The sequence below is a fragment of the Pollachius pollachius genome (genome assembly GCF_949987615.1).
Source record: "Pollachius pollachius genome assembly, chromosome: 2".
NCBI lineage: Eukaryota > Metazoa > Chordata > Actinopteri > Gadiformes > Gadidae > Pollachius > Pollachius pollachius.
Genome location: NC_136935.1, coordinates 36885795 through 36909131, shown reverse-complemented (window position 1 = coordinate 36909131; position 23337 = coordinate 36885795). Strand labels below are relative to the sequence as shown.

At 46.9% G+C, this 23337-nt stretch overlaps 1 protein-coding gene across 4 annotated transcripts; it reads left to right on the top strand.

Annotated features, from left to right (window-relative positions):
• The first annotated feature begins 696 nt into the window (after nucleotides 1-696).
• Nucleotides 697-22453, top strand: nacc1b (nucleus accumbens associated 1, BEN and BTB (POZ) domain containing b). 4 transcript variants are annotated; one of them, XM_079729776.1, is made up of 8 exons: nucleotides 697-817; nucleotides 7454-7663; nucleotides 8463-8705; nucleotides 9564-9746; nucleotides 10282-10702; nucleotides 16595-16907; nucleotides 17615-17712; nucleotides 18065-22453. In XM_079729776.1, the coding sequence occupies exons 2-8, from the start codon at nucleotides 7538-7540 to the stop codon at nucleotides 18379-18381; spliced, it is 1701 nt and encodes a 566-aa protein (XP_079585902.1). In that variant the 5' UTR covers nucleotides 697-817; nucleotides 7454-7537; the 3' UTR covers nucleotides 18382-22453. The 4 variants fall into 4 exon arrangements, with proteins under 4 accessions (XP_079585902.1, XP_079585904.1, XP_079585901.1 ...); XM_079729778.1 differs by lacking the exon at nucleotides 697-817 and adding an exon at nucleotides 1129-1265 and having other exon boundaries at nucleotides 10285-10702; XM_079729775.1 differs by lacking the exon at nucleotides 697-817 and adding an exon at nucleotides 1129-1265.
• The last annotated feature ends 884 nt before the right edge of the window (nucleotides 22454-23337 follow it).

Genomic DNA, 23337 nt, shown 5'->3' with positions numbered 1-23337 from the left:
AGGACAGATGGTGGCACACATCCGATGCACTACTGGTCCACTCACAATGTGAATGTTATAATTAAAGTCATGAAAATTGTACAGTGTGACCACCGCAATTATTTTTGTTTTTATATTATACGTTAAATGATAATAATACATATCATATACAAGTTAACATATATAAACACACACACACACACACACACACACACTATATATATATATATATATATATATATATATATATATATATATATATATATATATATATATATATGTCTGTGTGTATTATATTTGTGCATACATATTAATATCTGTAATACTATATCTGTCTGTCGATCTAATTATCGTCTATCTATTCACAGAGCTTACTGGCATTACAAATAAAAATGTATACCGATTACATGTATATCGTTTAATCTATTTCTCTGTACGTCTGTGTACATATGTATCCGTCTTTGTTTTGGGTGAGGGTTCTATGCCATGCAATGTAATTGCACGTCTTCGTTAAATGGGAATAATGTGGCTTGGGGGCGCTCTCCTCGAATCGTCTCTGCGGAGCGCCATGCCATGCATTCTACACGGGAGCGTTAAAAGCGTTTGTCATGACGGAGACTACGGCGCATAAAGCCCATTTCCCCCTCCTGGCGTGCTGCTGGGATGCAGTCACATCCTAGTTAGTATTCAATGCTCGCAGTACCTATAGACACCCCCGGAGGACTCACCTAAAGAATTATTAGGATTACATTATTTCGGCATTTCGGCAAACTCAAGGCAAAAGCGGAGTCTCACAAAGATACCAAAAGAAGGACACGGTTTAACCCTTAAACCCTAGGTAAGTGTGTGTGTGTGTGTGTGTGTGTGTGTGTGTGTGTGTGTGTGTGTGTGTGTGTGTGTGTGTGTGTGTGTGTGTGTGTGTGTGTGTGTGTGTGTGTGTGTGTGAGAGAAAGAAGGGCGGGGCAACAGACTGCCGGGTCGATTGGGGACGCTGTCTCCCTGTCTGTCTTTCCGTCTTTCTGTCTGGCTGATCAGTGACTCTGTGATCTCTGCAACCCCTGGGAACACTAGATTTGCCTTTCCCCTCGATAGCTCTGGGTTCTGCGGTTGGCCTGTGTGTGTCTCTGTGTGTATTGCGTGTGTGTACGTCTACGCGTGTGTGTGTGTGTGTGTGTGTGCATGCTGGCTCAGTCACAATGAATGGCTGCCCGTAGCGAGGCGAAGGGAGAGATCGCTTCTGTGCAGCTACTCCATTGAAACACTTTGCAGCGGAATACAACAGCGGGGTGAGTGTTGAACATCGACGCATAGTTCATTAAAGTGTTGGGAAAGTAGGTCGACCGAGGTGAGCGTGGCGGTTCGCGGGTTTACTTTTTTAATTTGTCTCTCTTGATAAATTTGGAAGGGGTTAGCTATTGTTTTTGGGAAGGTGTGCTATGGGGGATGGGCCCCTAGGAGCACCAGCAACAAAACTTAAACCACTTCACACACACTCGTCGCCCCGGGCTGTCCGCTTTCTTCTCGGGGGTGACGGATGAGTCCTCCCGCTGCCTTGGTTTGCATTCCTGAACTTTATAAAGCTGACCAAGCAGGGGATTATGAATACGTTGCGTTTTATTCTGGTTAGATACAAAATATGCATAATCATAAATAATACATGCAGTTGCCTGTCGGTAAAGGTTTTTTGGATATGTTATGTGGTACGTGGTGCAATGCCATCTATGCTCTCGACGTGCCGGATCCATTCGTCTGGCTCGCCCACAGTGGAGCATTTGTGTCCCGGGATGACCTGTTGATGTCCGCCAAAGATGGAGTGCTACGACCCCTTCTTCTTATAATAAAAAATACAAAACCGAGTCGTAAATCTTCCGTGCGGGAATATAATACATGGCCACCGTTGCGGAAGTTTGTTACAATTCAATTTGTTTGAAGCAAATTGGATATGACGGGAGATCAGACGAGGATAAACGGCGTTTTTTGAGGTAACGTTACGAGTGTCTGCTAGGCCAGAGGAGAAGGAGGTAACTCTGTCTGCCCGACATTACCCGACACCAGCGGTGATCCACCGTGAACCGCCGAATATTTCATTTGTTCTGCTATATTCGTAGTCGATCTCGTGTCGAAAGAAATAAAAGTCCCCACATCGACACTTATTATAACGATTGATGGTACAGTGGCCCGGATAGCGATATCGTTTTTGTCGTAGTCTGCCACCAAAGCACTCGGTGCCAGACGAGGACTCCCGATCCTACCGGGCATCAATGCTGGCACGGCGGGGCATTAACAGCTCTGCCCCGGCTGCGGTCTCTCCCGCTGCCCGCTGTCGGCGGCCCCTTAACCGCCAGGCCGTTTTTGGTGAGACGTCAGCCTCTCCGAAGGACTCTCATGTGTGAGATTAATACATGTTTAATTAATTACTATTCAGTTTTAAATTGGCTCAGGGGAGGCTACAACCTAGCCACCTTTTGTTTTTTTCTTTTTTTTGCGTCAGAGTAGTGGTTTTGTAGTGCTTATTTTCCGAATCAAATAGAGAGCCTAGATAAGTCGTTTTTAGTTATTATTACTAACATTAATGTTTATATATATAATAGTCATATTTAAATTAGCACAAATTCCACTCAGCATAGCTGGCTACTTGCTATTTTGTAACCTTTAACCTCATATATAACCCCAGGAAATTGGATAGGCTTTAATTACGCATGGATGAATAATTAAATGTGAATGTTCATCTATTTATACTACTTATTTTTAGCTCGTCCAAACATAAACAGTCTAACATATGCATTGATATGGTTGGGTCTTCTAGTTGGCGCACACAGAGGCATGGAGAGGGTTAAACGTAGGGGGAGGGTTAAAGGTCAAGTAGGGTAATTAGCCTCTCTTCATGTTGCCTGGAAGTTTGTCTGACTCCCGGCGACCCGCGACGAGCAAGGGGTCACCCACCCGAAAAGGGGTTGCAGTCGATGGGGCCCCCACAGTGCTTTTCAGGTCCAAGTAGCGTGTCAACATGTCTAGACAGGCTTTCTGTGCACATGTGGACCACTTTTGATTGACCTTTCGAGCTCTTGTTGTTTCCCTCCATGATGGTGTAATGCCCTGGAAACAGAAAATAAACAAGGCTCCGGGCTATATTCAGTGGACGGGTCCTGAGGCTGCTTTTAATCCTGCGATCTAATGGAAAAATAAAAAAAAATGTTTTTTTTTAAAGCATTGACGGGGTTGCATCACTACTTGCATAACCAGTTTTTTTTTTTTTTTATAATTGTTTATTCCAGATAATAAGGTACTACTTAATGAATCCGGGACAATAATTTAACAAGGGAGTTTATATTGGAAAGCTGTTTGAGAATTTTTTTGGAAGCACCTAAGTTATGACCCCATGGCCTCTGTGCAGTTCAGCACCAGGTGAAGGTGAGAGGCCACGTTCAACAACCGAAATAGTAAAGTGGTCGCTATTAATGCAAAGATTCAAGCTCCGCCCTCTTCCCTGGGAATCTTTCTCTAGGTGAATTCTGAACACTTATTTTGTACGATGCCAGGAATCTGCAGTATGAATCCACACAGCTAATTGGTAGAAATGCATCCTGAATTTGCAGGAGGTGTTATCTGTTGGGGTTTGTGTCTTTATAAATAACCAGAGCAGTTCTAACATAGACTTAATCAATGTAACACGTTGCAAGAATGTGCTCTCCATTATTTACATATAGTGTCGTTTCACACCTATTTGTCTCCTTCATTGAATGACAATCAGCCATATATTTGCCTGATTAAAATACACATTGACTAAAATAGGCTGACAAAGTAAATATTCATCAAACATCAAACATACGCATTGCTAATTTACCCCAAACTTGACCATCCTTATAGTTTTAGAGTCCACTGGACGACAAAGCAACTTGTTACTTTTATTTAAACCTAAAATCTTATAGGCCTATTTCACATGACATCTTTATTGTTCTTAGGATTTTTTATCCTCATTATATAAATGAATCAATCAAATATATAATGTATATTCTATTAAAACGAAATAACCTTAGGTCTGATAACTGACCTTTCCATACGCTACAATGTAATGAACCCCAGCGGTGTCCTATTCCATATTTTCCTTTAAATTGCTCAGCAGATCGTGTTACATCGACGTTGTTCCCTATGATTGTTGGGACAACAAATTATTCTATAGGCTATACACCAGCTGAACTTTCACTTTGATATGCCTGACCACTATTAAATTAACAATCACATGGAATGCTACTTAAACATGTGCCAATAATTTTAAGGAATGTTAAGCAAATTTTCTTAATTTTTTAGCAAATTTTTCTTAAATGGCATTGAAATATCCATATGTAGTGCCAGAATATACAGTAGTGGATCCTCAACAACAAAAATTTGCTGCTAATCCGAAAGGGATATCTCTTTAGGACGATAACAGCAAATGCCAACTAACTAGATGTAGCCTTAGGGCAGCTGTTAGTACCCAGGGAGGATGGGAATTCCATCTTTCATTATCAGTCTATCATTATGCCAAGTAGTGTATGATGGGAAACTAGGAAGCCAATTACAAAAAAAGGAATATAATTCTAACTACAAGCAGGTTATGTATTTGCAATCGTTCTATACCGCTGTACTTAAATAGAGTTATGCCCACGGCAGTCATGCATGTTCACAAAGCTCCCTGTCGCGGAGCCGGTAAAGCAACATCAAACTCGGTGCACTCAGTTATCTGCATCATTGGCAGGGGTCCAGCAGAGTCATAGTGCTTGTCAGCTGGATCATACTACATGGCAGTTTAGACTACAAGCACTTGGGCTGCACCAATCCTATCCGTTCATGGGACAGCGATTGACATGGGTCAAAGTTCACGGGGTAGGCGTTGGAGGCTCACCCGAACTGCCTCACTGACACTCCAGGCTGCTTGGGTTTGCAATCTTGCTGAAGGATGCATACATGTAGACTGTGGACTTAGTGGATTGAACCCAAAACCGTTCAGCTGGGAGTAACACACCCTAACCATTCTCCCATAACCCCTATAGTGTACACAAGCAGCATGCATGTGTGAGCATGTCAGAGCTAGCTAAGCGTGTAGCCCAATTACATAACAGATGGGATCTCAAGTCTGCAGGTTGCCCCCCCCCGGTGCTGTTTTATGGGCGCCCACACCACAGGGCTTTGTCAACTTGAAATACTACTGTTAGGTTGCCTTGGCAACGTGGCGTTTGCCGAATGTAAACAGAGGGGATGTATACACAGCATACCAGGCAAAAAGGCCAAAGCTTGATGGATGAAGTATGACAATAAGGATTTTCATAAGTTTTGAATGATTCAGTCGGTGCATGTAGAAGACGTACGTGTGCATATAATCACCAGAATTGCTTCCTTATATAATATAAGCCAATAGCTCACTGGACGCAAACAGTCCATTTTGAATAATACAGAGAAGGAAAGTTATCAACATTGTGCCAATGTTTGAATGGAATTCAACAGAGTTCATCACGGCACACGTACCTCTGTACGATGTTCTTGACCAGGCCTTCTTTTGGAGTCCATGGGTGACCTCACAAAGGTCGTATCCACTAGGCAACGGAAGCTAGCCGAAGCTACTTAAACTATATGCTGCTGTGTTTGTCTACTTGGCAGTGTTGACTGTGAAAAGAGTTAAGTGTATAGCACAGCTAAATCTGTTCACTGTATATGTAACATCAAGGCTTTTCGTGAGAGAATTGGAGATATTTGAGAAACGCAATATGTCCCTCAGAGGGCTTCATTTGAACAGAAACTGACATGTCTTCCATTTTTGATCATAAGCCTTTAATTTGGATGAAGTTGACAAACCAAATAGAGTGTACGTAAACGGCACATTTTTTTCTTCATTGTATATTTAGTCAGATGAGCAACTAGAAAGGCAAAAAACGGATCTAAAGCCCACCCGAAGATATCTTTAAAAAAACAACTGCTAACAAAGGAATAGCAAATGGGTCTTAAATCCCACCAGCAGCTGGAACTTCCCTTTAGTTCACATGTAACGCTTTATTTGTTTTAAATTCTGTGAACTGTCCAATTACGGTTACCTATTAGTCTTGCCCAAACATTAATCATCCAACCCTCAACAATAGGGCTGGGTATTGTGGCCAATTTCCTAAATCGATTCGATTTCGATTCATAAGGTTCTGAATCGATTAATCACGATTCGATTCAATCTGCTCTTACGTAATGAAAATGGCTGAACTGTGTTACAAAATACAAATGTACTTCATTTTTTCTCTTCATCTTAAACAGGTTTTAAGTGCAAACTTGTAAATTGGACAAATTTACTTGAGCTGTAAACAAAACTGTCAAGTCTCAAAAGGGCAATTTTGAAATTAGAAAGGAATTGCAAGTGAAAGTGTACTTGAACTACAACATTCCACCAATGTTTTAAAGTGCAAAAATAACGGTAAAAAAAACTAAAATAAAGCGCATGCCCTATGAATCGATATTGCAAAATTTAAATGAAATCATTTTTTTTTACCCAGCCCTACTCAACAATAATTCTCCAATCCTTTCCACCATCTACCCATAACCGCCGCCTCCTCATTCTTCCAGTCCTTCATTCTTTTCTTCCCTGCCTCCTTCTCTTTTCCTAATCTTTCATGTCTTCATTATCTTTAATAGTCTTCCAAACAAAATGTTCCTTTGGTATTGCACTTGACTCGACCCCGACATTGGCAATATTTCATTATTATCTTTTATCACTATTCAATTGTATGCTTTAGTTGTGCAATAAAGATATCCACTTAGTGTGAGACTCAAAGTTAGCAGTGTAAATTATTGAGAAGATGCTATTAAAACAATAAAAATGGGAGGTTTAAAAGACCTTCAGGTTGAATGCTTTGGAACGACACTTGAGAAATCATAAACTTGTCTATATGGCTCTCCTTTGTATCTCGATGGTGGAGCAGGGCCTACACAAGGCCAGGGTTAGGGGATCGATTCCCACAGAGAGCCAGCTGTGCTAACAATGTCTGCACTCACTGCTGTGCTTTGAAGCATCATCCTGAATGTATGGTAGGGATGCACCCATCTTGATTGTTGGCGCGGTTACAGATGGTGGTGTGATCTGCCAATGACTGATCGAACACGGTTTAAAATCAATAGAAAACAAACTCACTACTTCTGATTTACTTGAGGCAGCGTATGCGGTCGTTCAGATACCGCCTTTATATAATTCCATCATCCCTGTTGTTCTGGTTGTCTGCTTTTCATAGCATACTTGACGTACATTGACAGCTCTTCCAACTGCGTTTGCTGACTGCAAAGGCTTTGGCGAATGCCATATTTCTGAATGTCTACGTCAATCGACAGTAACTGAGTCCCTGATGATTCTTTGTCTTTTTCAGCCCGTTTATACTCATTGGTCGAACAATGGGCTTATCACTAATATATGGATGTATATGAGGTGCCCATCGTTCTAATGTTTTACTTGTGTGTTTGTTCCCAGCCCCAGCTCCAACCCATGCCCCAGCAAGCCGCCGTGCTGCAGCGGTCCCGTCTCCTCTAGAGCCTGCGGTCCCGCCATAGCGTTATGGCTCAGACGCTACAGATGGCGATCCCCAACTTCGGCAACAACGTCCTTGAGTGTCTGAACGAGCAGCGGCTGCAGGGCCTCTACTGCGACGTCTCTGTGGTCGTCAAGGGCCACGCCTTCAAGGTAGGGCCATCCCCGTCCCATCCCCTTTTGCCTGCTTCTACTCGCCTTCCGGCTAGGGCTGAACGATTAATCAAATTCAAATCGCAATCGCGATGTAATAGAACGCGGTATGCAAATCGCAAAGGCTGCAATAAAAAAAATAAATAGTGATTTGTTACCGGGTCGATTTGTATGATTAATTTATTTTTATTTTACAATTCAATAGTTAAATAAAGAAGTTTATAATATAAATTAATCTCAACACATCGGCCTGGCCTAAAGGAAAGCAGGTTTTACGTTGACCGCTTCCAATGTTGTGTTGGTCATACTAAAGAATGATTTATTTATTTTTTAGTGAATAATACACAACATAAGGAACTTAATAAATTTAAAAAAATCGCACATTAAATCGCAATCGCAGTATGGTCAAAATTATCGTTCAGGCCTACTTCCGGCTGCCCATCCTGCAGCCTGGCAGGTTGGGGCAGGATGTTATACTGTGAGCGGGTTTGATTCGCACCCGGAGATGGGAATGGGTTTTGAACCCAAATGAGGAAAACGGCGACATGCAGGACACTGCTTTTGTATTCCACAAGATTATTTTATTGTGGGCTTGATAAAAACATTTCTATCGCCATTAAATGTCATGGATTTTCACTGAAATGGATTATTGATTTTAGCCTCACTAAAATTCCCAAGTTCACAATGGTCTTGTCACCAAACATTGGCTGCTCTCGTCCATGTCCTTACCAAACCACCCTCCTCTCCATCCTTCTACCTCCCCCTTAACCCCGTTCCTCGACCTACTCCCTTCCCCCAGGCCCACCGCGCGGTGCTGGCTGCTAGCAGCTCCTACTTCCGGGACCTGTTCAATGCTGGGGGCAAGAGCTCGGTGGTGGAGCTGCCCCCGGCCGTGCAGCCCCAGAGCTTCCAGCAGATCCTGGCCTTCTGCTACACGGGCCGCCTCAGCATGAACGTGGGGGACCAGTTCCTCCTTATGTACACCGCCGGCTTCCTCCAGATCCAGCAGATCATGGAGAAGGGAACAGAGTTCTTCCTCAAGGTAAGAGGCAACTGAGGGACGGGGCCGGATAGGGGTGTGGTGACCGGGGCGTGGCCTGGTAAATCTAGTGGTGAGTGACTGGAGCGGGGAGATTGGGGAGAGGGGGGGGCACGGACAGTGCAGACCAGCGTTGATTGATAAGCACTCCTGCTCATTGTGCGTCTTGGTTCACAGGGGAAGGTTTTCACTTGCTAAGTCCAATAGAAACGAATATGAAGGGTTAGGCATGGCCTTGTTCACACCTGGTATTAACATGCATCTCGGGCGGTCCTATCACAAGTGGACAGCTCTGGCTACGTCAGTTCACCCATCGCATTAGAATGCGTCTGCACATGCGTCCCGTGGGACCACTTGGGATCATAGCTGACTCCACCGCTCTCAATGTGAATCAACGCTTGCAGCATTTCGGTGTGCGAAGACCGAATGTGTTTCTAACCAGCGGGAGGCAGCAATGAACTTCCATGTAACTAGACAGCTTGAACTAAAAAGGAGGAAAAGAAGAAATCCAAACAACACAGACGGAGTCCCCCTCTTTGCAAACCAAATTGGCAACAACCTTTGCGGCACTGGTAATATCGCTTTAAGAACTTCCAGACGTCGTTGACAAAGCCAGGGTGGTTTGGTGATTTTGATTTGTGTAATATGAAGCCGTTTGCACGCAAATGATTACATACTCCAGCCTATGTGGCCAAGGACACATTTGTGTTCATACTGCTAAAGGACCCCTGAACCCAGACCACCTCTGAATATTACCAGTCTTACTGAATGTGTTAGTACCCTAACTGGCCCAGATTAGTCTTCTTGAAATGCACCCCCTCTATTGGTTGTTGTTGTGACAAAGCGGTCTGTTTATTCCAGGTGTCATCCCCGAGCTGCGACTCCCAGGGGCTTCACACCGAGGAAACCCCACCCTCTGAGCCTCAGAGCCCTGTCACTCAAACCGTGGGAGGGGCCTCTGCAGCAGGTAGGCCCACCCCATGCCTGACCCCGCTGCCCCTGGTCTCCAAGGTGAAGACGGAGCAGGCTGCCTCCACGCCGCAGGTAGGCCCTCAACCACCCGCCTGCCATCCATTACGGACACACAGTCCTAAAGAGCAAAATTAAACTTGTGTACATCTGTGTGGACCCAGGGTGGTTCTCGGCCCCTTTCCCTCCGTGGTTGGGTCCTCGCAGGCATTTGCCCCCCATAGTGCAAATGTCCGTAATGGACTTTGGTGTGATATATTACAAACTAACCACGTCATGTTAGTTTAAGACATTGACATATTTAAAATGTTTCCGCTGTTGCAGCTAAATAAATACTATAAACCTGTATATAAATAACTGTTGATCTCAGGTGTCTCGACGGAAATAATTGAAATAAAAAAAACAACTTATTTAGCAGAAAAACATGTTTCGGGAATAAGCTTTTATAATGACTTCCAAGTAAAAGTAGATAGATAAGGAAGTAGATACTGGTCATTAAATGTTGTTTAGTCTCTGGATTTTGCCCCTGTGGGGTTCCCAAAGTCCATCTCATTCGAAGAGGATAACTGTGTATGACGATTCGTGTGTGTGTGTGTCAACATGTCCCCAGCAGGAGGGCTCCCCTTATTCGGTGGTCTGCACCCCGGTGGCCAAGCGTCTCTGGGAGGGCAGCAGTCGCGACGGCGGCGGGGGCCTGGGCGGCGGAGGTTCACGCAAGGCTGCCCGCTACTCCTCCGCCGCCGCCGCCGCCGCCGCTCAGGACGGGCGCGGCGGCATGGTGGGCGGAGTCATGACTCAGGGGGCGGGCAACGGCGTCAACGGCAACCACAACAACAACAACAACAACAACAGCGGCGTGACGCCCGACGGGACGAGCCCCGGCGCGCTCAGCATGTACACCAGCGACTCCCCCATCAGTTACCACGACGACGAGGAGGAGGACGACATGGCGGACGAGACCGCCGAAGAGCAGTACCGGCAGATATGCAACATGTACACCATGTACAGCATGCTGAACGTAGGCGCCACAGGTCAGTAGCCTCGCTTCCACCTGTTCAGGTGCATGACTCACCTGTGTCGGTATGACATGTATGCTGAACGTAGGCGCCACAGGTCAGTGTCTCTCACCACCTCACCTGTTCAGGAACATGACCTATCTGTGTAGGTACGACATATATAGCATGCTGAACGTAGGCGCCACAGGTCAGTGTCTCTCACCACCTCACCTGTTCAGGAACATGACCTATCTGTGTAGGTACGACATATATAGCATGCTGAACGTAGGCGCCACAGGTCAGTAGCTCGCCGCCTCACCTTTTCGGGAACATGACTCACCTGTACACGCTCATCCCATTCCAGCTGTTCTGGTGAAGTACCACCCACTGGAAACACCCCCCCCCCCCCCCCCCCCCCCCCCCCCCAACCCATACACAGCATTTCTCTGGGTATTTAGATTTGATGATTGGAAATTGTAGTTATTCCGAGCTATAGGATGTCCTTAGACAATAGGGACACAATAATCGATGATCCAGACATCATATCGCTGATGGTGGCCTTATGCTGTCAGCAGGACATGTAGGCCTTAGGTTATTGATGATATTGAATGCATCAGAATGGCACTTGTTAGGCATCTATGATTTTGGCCCTTGATTTAATTCAGGGGGCAATATGGTTTGAATCTCTACTACGTCAATGTTCTTCAAAATCTTTAGGCCTTTTTTTTTTTTTGGTCGTCGTATGGGAAAGTAATTCATAAGTGGTTGGTATCTCTACGAACATAACGGTGGAACCGTCTGAGGCCACAGCGCGTTTTCCCCTTCACTGATACACCGGCCAATTACATTTACAAGCCCAATGGTTCAGAATCTGGGATGCATCAGTCTTGCTCGAAGAGACACATGCGCAGTTCTGTGGCATGGGCTAGACAGCTCCGTCATACGATGGTGCGCAGCGTACAGCTCCATGTACGGCCGATGGAAAACATCACAGCGATAAACTACCTGTCGCCAGCCCTCCTTTCACTCTACCTCTCTCACTACACCAACGAAAATCAGTCTTGGGATGACATTCACTGCAACTGCACTAGTAGCATAGCGCAGGATAGCGAGTTGGTTAGGTTGTTCAGTTTCCCGCTGAAAAGTACTTGGTTCGATCCCCAATGCCGTCATCTTACCTGTGGGCATCCTTGACCAGGTGCGCTTACGCCCTCACCTGCTGCTTTTCTGACATGGGTCTGAATTCACTGCAAGTTGTGTCTGCTGAACGGTAAACCGTAGGCCGTGAGCGGGCAGACGTAGCGTGGGAGACTAGAGGATGTGTTCACCAGAACCCCAACACGATGGCCATTCGTCCTCTCTGACGTTCCCCATATGGGAGCTCGTCTCCAGCGACGCAGCGCCTGCCACCCCGCAATGTTCTTACCAAGCGGGCGGTACGACGCTCAACGTGTTTTCTTTTTTTTCTCTTTGTAACCTTGTGCCAATGCAGGGCTATCAAATGTACACTTCTAAAAATAGATGTAGGCATCTATCTTGTTGCTGCTTGACTTCTCAGAGGAGAACAAACGTCAGTGTTGGGGGAACATCTGTCGATCCTCTTGTCTGGCAGCTGAAGGAGACGCAGACACAGAGTGCTTATTGCTGACGGCTTTATTTATTCATATATTGATTTATGTTGGACTTACTTATACTATTGTGAGCGTCGGATGCAGTCAGGATACCGCTCGGCTGTGTACAACACACAATCGCTTTAGCGATCCAAACAGACAAGGCAACACCACTAACACTCGAACGAGAGGACGGATATTGGTGTACCGCTTTGTGAACAATGAGATTCAAATGAATGTTTATTTTTAAAGAGCTACTTAGCCTCCGCGGGAAATTTAATATTATTTATTTTTAGATGAAATTGCAGCCAAACTCTTTTTGTAATGCAAAGTTCCTGCGCTCACCAAAGAAATAGCTTGAAAGCTTTTGATTCCACCTGCCAACATTGCGTCCGGCTTAACTTCAGTTGCGGATAGTACTAAACTCTCGGGGAGACAAACGGGCAGAAGCCAGCAACAATTTCCCTATATCTTTTCCCGCTCTTTCCGTAATGATTCTTACTTATTTTAGCCTAATTGTATGTGGGTTTAGTTTGTTTATTTGATTCCATGATGTTGTGGAACATATTTTAGCTTTTTCTTCGTCATAGGCACACTTGGCACGAACAAGGCCGTTGTCTGTTGCTACCACCGAGCAGGTTGGCGAGGGAGGGACCGGAAATCCCCAAGGAGCTGTGCGAAAGGATGCATAGGGATTGAGAGGCAGGTGCGGAAAAACGACCGGGGAAGAATAGGACAGGCTGTTGTCTTTTCTTTTTTTTTTTTTAATCTGCCTTCGATTACTGTGGGAAACACGAAGTCGCTTGCTAAAAAAAAAGCGTTTGAGCTAGCAGCTCTGGCGAGGAGTCCGCGAGAGTCGCGTGAGAGCAGTGGGTTGTGCTTCACAGAGACATTGCTACACCAGCCCATCCCTGACTCGTGTCCCTAACTGACAGACTGGCAGACTTGTCCAACCTTACTGATGGGGAGAGTGGCAAGAAGGGATGGTTGGGCTTGCTATTCTAGTTTACCACAAATTGTGTAATCCTGTTCATATAGCTGTTAAAAAAGCTCAGACATTGAACTGCTTACTGTTAGTCTAAACCATTGGTTCTCAAAGTGTGGCCCGCGGGCCAATGGCGGCCCGCAATGACATAAAGATGTAAGTTAAATTAAAAAAAAAAGTTTTTTTTTTTTTAAATTATTATATCAATATTAATTTAAACAAAAATAAATAAATATGAAGAGAAAAGTCGACTCTCTCTATCTGTACATTACTTTGAACGGATGAACCTCAGTTTCGTGATTTGGACCTCACTTGACTTCACTCCCAGAGGTCCACGGTGCAATGTTTTTTTTCAACACTGGGATGCTGACGGCGTTTCCCGCCTGATTTTCTTTCCTTTGGCGGCCCTCAGTCAAATTTTGGGTTCCTAAATTGGCCCTCAGCTGTCAAAACTTGAGAACCCCTGGTCTAAACTAAAGCAATACAATCTGCCGTTTCCCATGCCATTGTCATGGTTTCTAAGCTGCTCCCTCTGGCATTGGGGTGTGCGCGGCTGACGTCATTCACTCAGTCATCTGGAGACTTCCCACCCAGCACCTTTACGCATTCATCATGATATCCGGGCACTTCGACCACACCTCACTGGCTGCGACTCGGACCACTTTCAAGCAGTCTGTGCACTGTCCAACCAGGGAAAACAAGACCCTGACCTTCTATATGATAAGGAGACACAGTATCCCCAACCCAAAGCCATCCCTCTGCGGATCTGACCATAACCAGACCCATCTAATGGAAGGAAAAGGTCAGAGGACACTAAAGAGGCTCTACTGGACTCCTTTGAGGCAACAGACTGGAGTGTACGTGACATGAACGATCACATTAATGATGTCACAGATGTATAACAGTGGCACATCCACTTCTGCGTGGAAAACGTTGTTCCAAGGGAGGCTGTATGGCCTCTTCAACAACTAACCCTGTGCCACCAGAGACATCAAGGTCTCTCTTCAATTAGAAGAAGAGAGCCTTCCACAACGGAGACGAGGGAGATGGTGGAAAAATGATTCAGAGATGACTCAAGGAGAGGATCCAGCAGGGCAAGGACGGCTACAGGAGAAAGCTGCAACAGAAACTCCAGCAGAACAATTAAATGGATGTGTGGTGGGACCCGAGGGGCTATTCAACACTCATTCATCTCTGTGAGGCTTAAGGTTAACGTGTGAGATATGGGCATCATATATTTGGATTAGCTCCTTCCATTTACATTGATTTGTATAGCCCTTACTCTAACTGCTACTTGTGGCATTATGTATTTTTGAAATGCTACAGCCTTTTTGGCTGTACATATGGTTATTGCACCTTAAAGATGCTGGTAATGATTTTACTTGTATGTGTTCATTTCTATATTGGCGCTCTACATATTTCCTCATGAATATTCCTCTTGATTTGGAACATATATCTTACCTATCACATCGTATCTTATGTTATTTTTTTAAATGCTACCATCTTTTCCTTTCAGTCTTTAACAGCGCTTATATTTAATTCACACGCATGTCTGTGTTCAGGAGAGCAGGCGAGAAACAAACGTCTCACTCTGGGCTGCCTGCCAGTCACAGCATTATGTTCTCCTCTCTTCAGACCCCCAGATGTGCTCTCTCCGCCTTCCCCTCCTCCATCTCCCCCTAAAACACTCGCTTGTTGGGTTTTTTGGCATCCCGGTGCGGGACTACTCTTCCAAATATTCATTGTTCCTAAACGATGGTAAAGAGTGCCAGAGCAGACCAGGAAGAAAGCTGGGTCACTAGCAGAAGCGTCTGCTTGCTAACCCCTTCTTTGGATACTTTCGGTTTTTTGCTCATTGTTCATCGGCTGTTATTACCGTTAGCATCTTTTGGTAGTCTGACAAATCAGACTTTTGATCAATAATCTAAGGTTTGTCAGCAGGCTTTAGATTACTTTCTTCCGTATATATTCATATTTGTTTCACCCTATCAGGTTGCTGGAAGCGAACTGATAGCAATCTGGAATCTGTTAGCAGGTTATTGGCTCCAAACAGCTAATCGAAGCTCGGCCAGCACTAGTTATCTATTTTAAAGGGTCTGTACATTTTTCAAATGAACAACCGTGTGTAGACTGGCGACTGTATAAAGAAACTTATGAAAATCCCCTTCTGTTTAATCCACTCGGCCATAGCGAATTTGTCTTCGGTAGAATGTCTTTGTAATGAAAATGTAACACGGTGCAGCTCTGCCCTTTTATCTTTTTGGTTTCCGGCCCTATGTGACTATGTGTCTATGTGAAGTTCTGCTATAGCATATTAGGACTCCTGAAGTTGTTCTATACACGACCTAATGTAGAATGTAGATCCATGTCATTAAGGGGCAGCTTGGGTTAAGCTTCTGCCTTCCTCCAGGGTTCCGACAGGTTAGGCTGCGTACATTGGGGATTGAACCCCTTACCCTGAAACCTAGACTATCCTGCCCCAAGCTGACTGTCACGTCTATCGTAGTGTTGTCATCTAGTATTAGCGAGTCTTTCCTGGGCAGTTCCCGGTCACGTCTTCACCAGCACCCAATAACTCAAGCGAGAGTCTGCTGCAGAAGAAACGCAAAGCAGGGACAGACTGCTGCTCAGAAACATAGGCAGAGCATCCTTCTGCACACTGCTACTGTTCTGGTGGAGGATGTGTTTTCTTTTCCCGAGGAAGGAACACAGATGCCTCTTGTGTCATTCCTGCTGATCCCACTCCATTCCATACGGCCGCCATATGCTGCCTCATATGGGACACTCAATATAATCACAGGGAGCTGGACATGATATGAATACAGAGGAGCTGGTTATGAATTGATTTATTAAGAAATGGCCCGCTGCAGAATCCAAACGAGGTTCCTCACTTGTGGAGTTCATCATTATTTAACAGCGGACTTCAGGCTCGGCGTGCAGCGTTAAATGTCCTTCTCCGGCGGTTCTTGTACATTTTGCGACCCTTTGGCCCCCTGATGGGGAGAAAAAGATCCACTTAACAAACCTGATGGTGTGGAAATCAAAGTGCATAGCTGCTCACCTTGTAGTTCATAACGTTGATAACCTCCACAGGGGTGTTTTGATACTCTTTTTTTTTTTTCCCCTTTCGTTTATAAAAACGATGACTACGGCAAACAACCGAGACTGTTTTGCCCCACAGTGGTCCGAGTCACAACGGCCCGTTCCACCCAGACGAGCTCATACGACTCAATGTGCTCCGCTTCATTCGTCTTCACTGCGACCACCATCTCAACCGCCACACATCTCTCCTCCCTCCCTCCCTCCCCCCCCCCCCCTCCCTCCCCCCTCCAGTGGCTGGCGAGCGTGTGGAGGCCCTCCCGGACGTGACGGCGGAGTCCGGCGGCGGCGGCGGCGGTGGGGGTCGCGGTGGGCGGGGCAGCCGTGCCCGCCAGGACCTGGCGTCCCTGCCCGCCGAGCTCATCAGCCAGATCGGGAACCGCTGCCACCCGCGGCTCTACGAGGAGGGGGACCCCGCCGAGAAGCTGGAGCTGGTCACCGGCACCTGCGTGTTCATTTCGCGCGCGCAGCTTATGAACTGCCACGTGAGCGCCGGCACGCGACACAAGGTGCTGCTGAGGCGGCTGCTGGCCGCCTTCTTCGACAGGTCAGTCCCCCCCCTCCCCCCCTGCGATGCGAGCCTTTGTGCCGTTTGTTTTTATTCCATCGCGACTAGTTTGTAACTGTGTGTTTCTACTGCGGGGAACGCTTGGGTTGAAGACGTGTGTGTTTCTACTGTGGTAAATGCCTGTGTTTTAAGGCATGTGTTTCTACTGTGGTGCTAGTGTTGAAGAAGTGTGTTTTGATGACGTGTGTCTTTCTATTGTGGTGACCGCTAGTGTTGAAGACGTGTGTTTCTACTACAGTGATAGCTTGTATCTAAGACGTGTGTTCCCAGGGTGATGACCGCTTGAGTTAAAGATTCTGTGTGTTTCTACTTCAATGGCCGCTTTTGTTGAACGCGTGTGTGTTTCTACTATGTTGAATGTTTGCATAAGCATTTAGGTGTTTCTACTGTGTGTGAGTCTCTATTTTGGCATTTAGGTGTTTCTACTGTGTGTGAGTCTCTATTTTGGCATTAAGGTGTTTCTACTGTGTGCGTGTGAGTCTCTATTGTGCGTTTACGGAATGTTAAATACTGGAATCTCTTCTGTGATATTTGGAAGGTTAATGTTGGTCTTTCTACAGTGTGTGTGTGTGTGTGGTATTTCTGTGGTGTGTTAATGTGTGTGTGTGTGTACTTCTGCGGCGTGTTGAATGTGTATATTTCCACTTTGTGTTAAATGTGGGTGTATTTCCACTCTGTTGTCCCAGGAGCACGCTAGCTAACAGCTGTGGTACCGGTATCCGCTCCTCCACCAACGACCCGAGCCGCAAGCCCCTGGACAACAGAGTTCTGCACGCCGTCAAGTGTGAGTCACGCACACACATGTACACACACTTACCCACACACGCACATAAACACTGACTCAAACATACCCACATTCACGGATCAACGCACACATAGTTAATAACAAACACTTTTGAGTTTTATAGTAAAATCCTTCTCCTTCCTCCTCTTCCTCACCCTGCTCTTTTCTCCTCCTCTCTCCCTCCACCTCCTCCTCCTCCCCTCCCGGCTCTTTTCTCCTCCCCCCCCGGCTCTTTCCTCCTCCTCCTTCCAAATCTCTTCCTCCATCCCATCCCTCCCTCTCTCCCTCCCTCCTTCCCATCTCCTCCTCCCCCCCCTCCCATCTCCTCCTCCCTCCCTCCCCTCTCCTGCAGTCTACTGCCAGAACTTTGCGCCGAGCTTCAAGGAGAGCGAGATGAACGCCATCGCGGCGGACATGTGCACCAACGCGCGGCGTGTGGTGCGGAAGAGCTGGATCCCCAAGCTGAAGCTGCTGATGGCCGAGGGCGACGCCTACTCCGCCTTCCTCGCCGACAGCGTCAAGATGGAGGCCGACGCCCTGGTGGGGGCGGAGCACGGGTTTGACCCCGCCTCCCTGGAGGCCGTGGCCAATAGCGACGCGGGGGGCGGGGCCGCCGCGGCGGCAGACGCCCTGCAGGCGGCCGCAGCCGACGGCAGCACTTTGTTCTGAGTGGCGGGACGGAAAGAGAGAGAGAGAGAGAAGCGACAGGAAGTGAAGGCAGGCGCGATCGCGGCGCCGCTCTCCTTCGCCTCGGGTTTGAGGAACAATTGTTTCTATTTAATTTCTTTTTCGTTTATTTGGCTTCCTGTTTTAATCGCGTCCTCTTCTCCTCATGCTTGTTTTTTGTTTTTCCCCTTCTGTTGATTTCGATCTCCAAACATTTCCTATGTCCCTGGTTCGAAGAAGAGCGAGAGAGAGAGAGAGAGAGAGATCGAGGAGGGTGGGGTCGCTCGTCCGCTCTGCATGTGCGTTCAAACATCCTACCGTGGGATGGAAAACATGTGTTTTTGTTAATCTAAATAGTTTACGGTCACGTCTCCTCTCCCCTTAATGATGATATCATGACGTACATTCCCAGAGAGCAGGGGCTGTCGGTGTGTGCATGCGTGTGTCTGTTGCTTGAAGAAAACAATGTAGACGTCGCTCAAGATGGGGGGGGGGGTTAGGAAAGAGCCCCCCAAATGGTTTCGGAAAGAATGAAAAAAGTGCCAGGGTTTGAAAATGTCGGCTACCACTGTTGTTCTGTTATTATCTTGAATGTATGCGTGTGGGGCGGGTTTGGGTAGGTATGTTGGCACCGTTCTTTTTTGGATGCTAATCCCCTAAAGTTTTTTCATTTGACATGTTGGGCAGTGTGATTTAGTCGTTTGTCCTCTCGGGTGTTGAGCCGGCGCGTGCTGGGCCAAAACTAGCCAAAGCTGTCCGATAGCGAAGCTCATCTACTTGGGAATTCCGAATTTCTTTTAATATTATCTACGATATCTTCCTCCCCCCCCCCCCCCCCACCTCCAGAAGCACCTTTTATTTTCCTGAACCTGCTTGAGACCGATTCTGTTCTATAAATGTCTTGCCCGATATTTTGAAAGCATTTGTCGTACCAATACTTCCAACAGAGCACCGCTCGCAGAGATTGTCGAAGGCGTGGGACAAATGCACTGTGTTGACGTAGGATTTTTTTAAATTCCTATTTAAAGCGGTTCTGAAAAACGATTGAAGCAGAACAAGTTAATGACGAGATGAGGGCTCCCTAAGTGGGGTTTGTACACAGGTACGCGTGCGCTGTGTGTCTCCGATCAAGCTGTGACCTCGCCATGTGTGTACGCTTGAGTCCCCACACCCGATCATGACGGGACCCAACGCGCGTATCGGAAAACAGGGACAGAACTGATGCCCCAGACAAGCTACTGCTTACCGACTGCACGCTCTGCTGGCATGCACACAGGTGCTAATTCAAGCATTAGGACTGTGTGTGTGTGTGTGTGTGTGTGTGTGTGTGTGTGTGCGCTTGCATGCGTTTGTGTGTATGTGCGTTTGGGTGTGTATCCGTACATGCACTGTAGCAGAGGGAGGCCAGATGGCCTGTTTTTTTTACACAATTGGAGCGCTCATTCATCCATCAAAGCAACGTAAATACCATGCACGCGCAAGCACACACACACCCGTCCACCCACCAGCACACGCTCATTCACGTTGTAGCTGTGGATACGGGAGGGAGACTGGTCTCGCTGCAGCAGACAGCCGAGTGGTAACCGCCGGTGGGTGGAGAAGGATCTCCTCCATGACAATCTAGAAGTCTTACTTAGAATTGGACCTCCCCTGGGAGGGAGACACTGTGTTGGGGGGAATGGGCACTGAGACTCTGTCTCTCGGTTGGTTGATTATTTTTTACGATGTTTGTCTGATGCTGGTAGTGGTGAGAACGTTTTTAGTGTAGGGTTGGTAGGATTTCTTTGTCGAAGGAAGGGCAACACCTTTTTTAAAGCACCTTATTGCTGCTGCGCCGTCAGAACTGTGTCTCTGTCTGTGTTCTCTTGGTACTCGCACTCAAAGACACTCATAACTGCAACGCCTTGCTTAACCATTGATGGGGCTGTCCATGCTGTTTCTGTATCGTGCTTGCATGCTCTTTAAGCTCCAACCATCGTCAAGGTTGACTGAAAGTGAAGACGTTTTGTGCTTGGCAAAGAGCCGTCTGTCGAGAGGTCTTGTGGGTGCAGGCTTTGGTCAGATATGAGTCTTGTGGGTGCAGACTATAGTCCATTGACTTCTGTGGGTGCAGGCTATAGTCAGGTGAGTCGTGTGGGTGCAGGCTATAGTCAGGTGTGTCTATAGTCAGGCTGTGGCTGTGAGACCAAGTGAAGATTGAGGGGGTGGGAAAAAGATGCATTTGCACATTTGACGTCTCCTTAAAATGACTTCTTAAAAGCCCTCCCACCGCCCGAAAAACCAAAACATCAATGTTGAGACAAAAGGAAGATGGTGGGCCTGGCAGGAGGATGGAGAGAGAGAATATGGAGAAGAGGAGAGTGAATCTCCCCAGAGAGGGAGGAAGAGAGTGATTGTGTGAGGGGATCGAGAGAGAAGGAGAGAGAGAGAGAGAGAGAGAGAGAGAGAGAGAGAGAGACAGGGGAGGGTATGCAGGGCGCTTGGATTATTCGTTCTGAATGCATGCATGCGTGCTATTGTGTGTGTGTGTGTGTGTGTGTGTGTGTGTGTGTGTGTGTGTGTGTTTGTGTCTGCCTCTTCCTTTCCATTTATGGAGAGCTGCGTGTTAGTGTGTGTCTCTTCACACCAAGTGCTTTTGACAGGCACACAGTGTGTGTGTGTGTGTGTGTGTGTGTGTGTGTGTGTGTGTGTGTGTGTGTGTGTGTGTGTGTGTGTGTGTGTGTGTCTTAATGTACCCACATGCGCATGACTTTCACTCTGTGTGGGTGGCTTAGGTATTCAGCCCGCAAGTTGTGTGTGTGTGTGTGTGTGTGTGTGTGTGTGTGCACATGCGCGTGTGTGTGAGACACTCTGTGGCAGACAAAAACAAACAGCCACTCATCCCAACCTCTGCACACATATACCGCCCACTCACATAGACACAGACACCGACCAAGACACATACGCACACACACACATATACCAGACACGTACGCATAGACACATACGGGACGTACACGTATAAACGCACACACATAGACAGGCGCAGTGGTCTGCAGCGCGGCATGCAATGCGTCTGGTGTATCAAAGCCTGGAGGCAGAGCGGCCATGTTGCGGAGCCTGAATCATCCTGAGCGGCACGGTTACCATTTTGGACGGCATACAATTATCTCCCAGACTCCCTGACTCGCGCACACACACACACACACACACACACACGCTCCACTCACCACTCACCACGTCTCTCCCTCTCCTCCTATTGTTCCTGCTTTCATTGTCGTACGTTTTTTTTATTTGTCGTTTCTCGTTTGTTTGCTATAGTTGTACTGGACTAGGCCCGTTCTGGTGGTTTAAGTCCCCCCCCCCCGTTTGCATTCCGTCTACCTCTTGCCTCTTTCTGTCTGTCCCCCTCCTGTCTTCCCCTCTTCTTGTTTGTCTCTCACCTCCACTCCACTCATCCTCCGCTCTCTCCCTCCACCCAGGGACGCTCTGTACTTTGGGGCTTCAGCTTTTGTTTTTTTGGTCTCTTCGTTTCTTCTACTTTTCTTGTCCTCCTTTCCACCCCTTTTTTTTTTTAAATCCCCCCCCCCCTCTTACTGACTCTTCTGCTGTACCTTGGCGCCTCCCATCTTTGCTAAGTCACATGTCTCTGCCACGTGTGTGTCTGCGTGCTTGTGTGACTGTGTGTGTGTGTGTGTGTGTGTGTGTGTGTGTGTGTAGAACGTTTGTATTGTGAGCCGGAGAAGGGCCCGTCTTTATGCGTCCATCCTTATCAAGGGGACGGCTGGCTAAACAGCGGTGCACATTGCGTCTGTCGCGTCGCTAACGGAGGACGGCCGACCGTCGATCCCCTGCCGGGGTCCTGCATACCTAAAACATGATCCTGACCACAGCCAATCCGAGGGCTGCCAGACGCCCCCGCCAGACCGTCCAATCAACGGCGCGAGTTTCTAGGCTTGGAACAGTAGACAGGAGTGGAGGAGCTTGTTAAAGAGTCCCCGAGCCGTCGGAGCATTGCAGCACTCTGATGTAGAGCGAGATCAAACACAGCACTCACAAAGAGATGGAGAGACTCAGGCAGACAGAGGGAGAGAGAGAGAGACTGGGGGGAGGGAGGGAGGGAGAGAGGCAAAGAGAGGAATGTATAGGGATGAGAGGCACAGAGAGGAGGGAGGGAGAGGGGTGGCAGTGACTCTGCTTGGCTCGGTGCCTCGGAGACAAACATCATGGGATTGTTTGTTTGTGTAGTGGGGGCTGTGCAGAGGGGAGGGGTGTGACTGGAGAAATGTCACCTCATTGCCTGGATTCCCCGTCCCCTTCCCCTACGAGAATTGTGAACCGCGTTAAGGACATTTGAAATGAGACTGGAGGTTTTTTTATTTCACTGTAGAGGTTCAGGGCTTTCAAACCAGTCCCAGGAATGATACGGTAAAATTGATTTTTCGGTACAAATATGTGACAAGGCGTCTTGGCGTACAGCTTGCATACATTTCCTAAAATGGATGCTCTTCCCCCACACGCCCACCCTGCAGCCTAGTGAGTTTACATTGTGTGTGTTTTTAAATGGAGAGCAGGATGACTTTGGGACACTTCAGAGTCTCAATGGTGTTGAGGCTGACCAAAACTTTCCTAGACTAATGTGGCACTAATTTCAATCAATGTTCTTTAAAATGCAATCATGGTGTTGTATGTAATCATTACTTCGTAAAACTTAACATGCCATATTACTATTATAAGTGCGGTGTGTCCTCCAGAGCATAGCAGAATTTACGGGCTGCATCGAATTCTCTGCGGTGGTACATGTAAGTGAGGATAAAACCCACTGGAATCCAACTTGAGACAATTGGCGCCATCTGTCGCACAACAGTGGTAATTGCAATTGTGCTTGTTAAAATTGAGTGTTGTTTGCCACCCACACTAATGGTGCTGTCCCATTGGTCGCTTGTTCATGACCAATCAAATGAATACAGTTTGGATGCT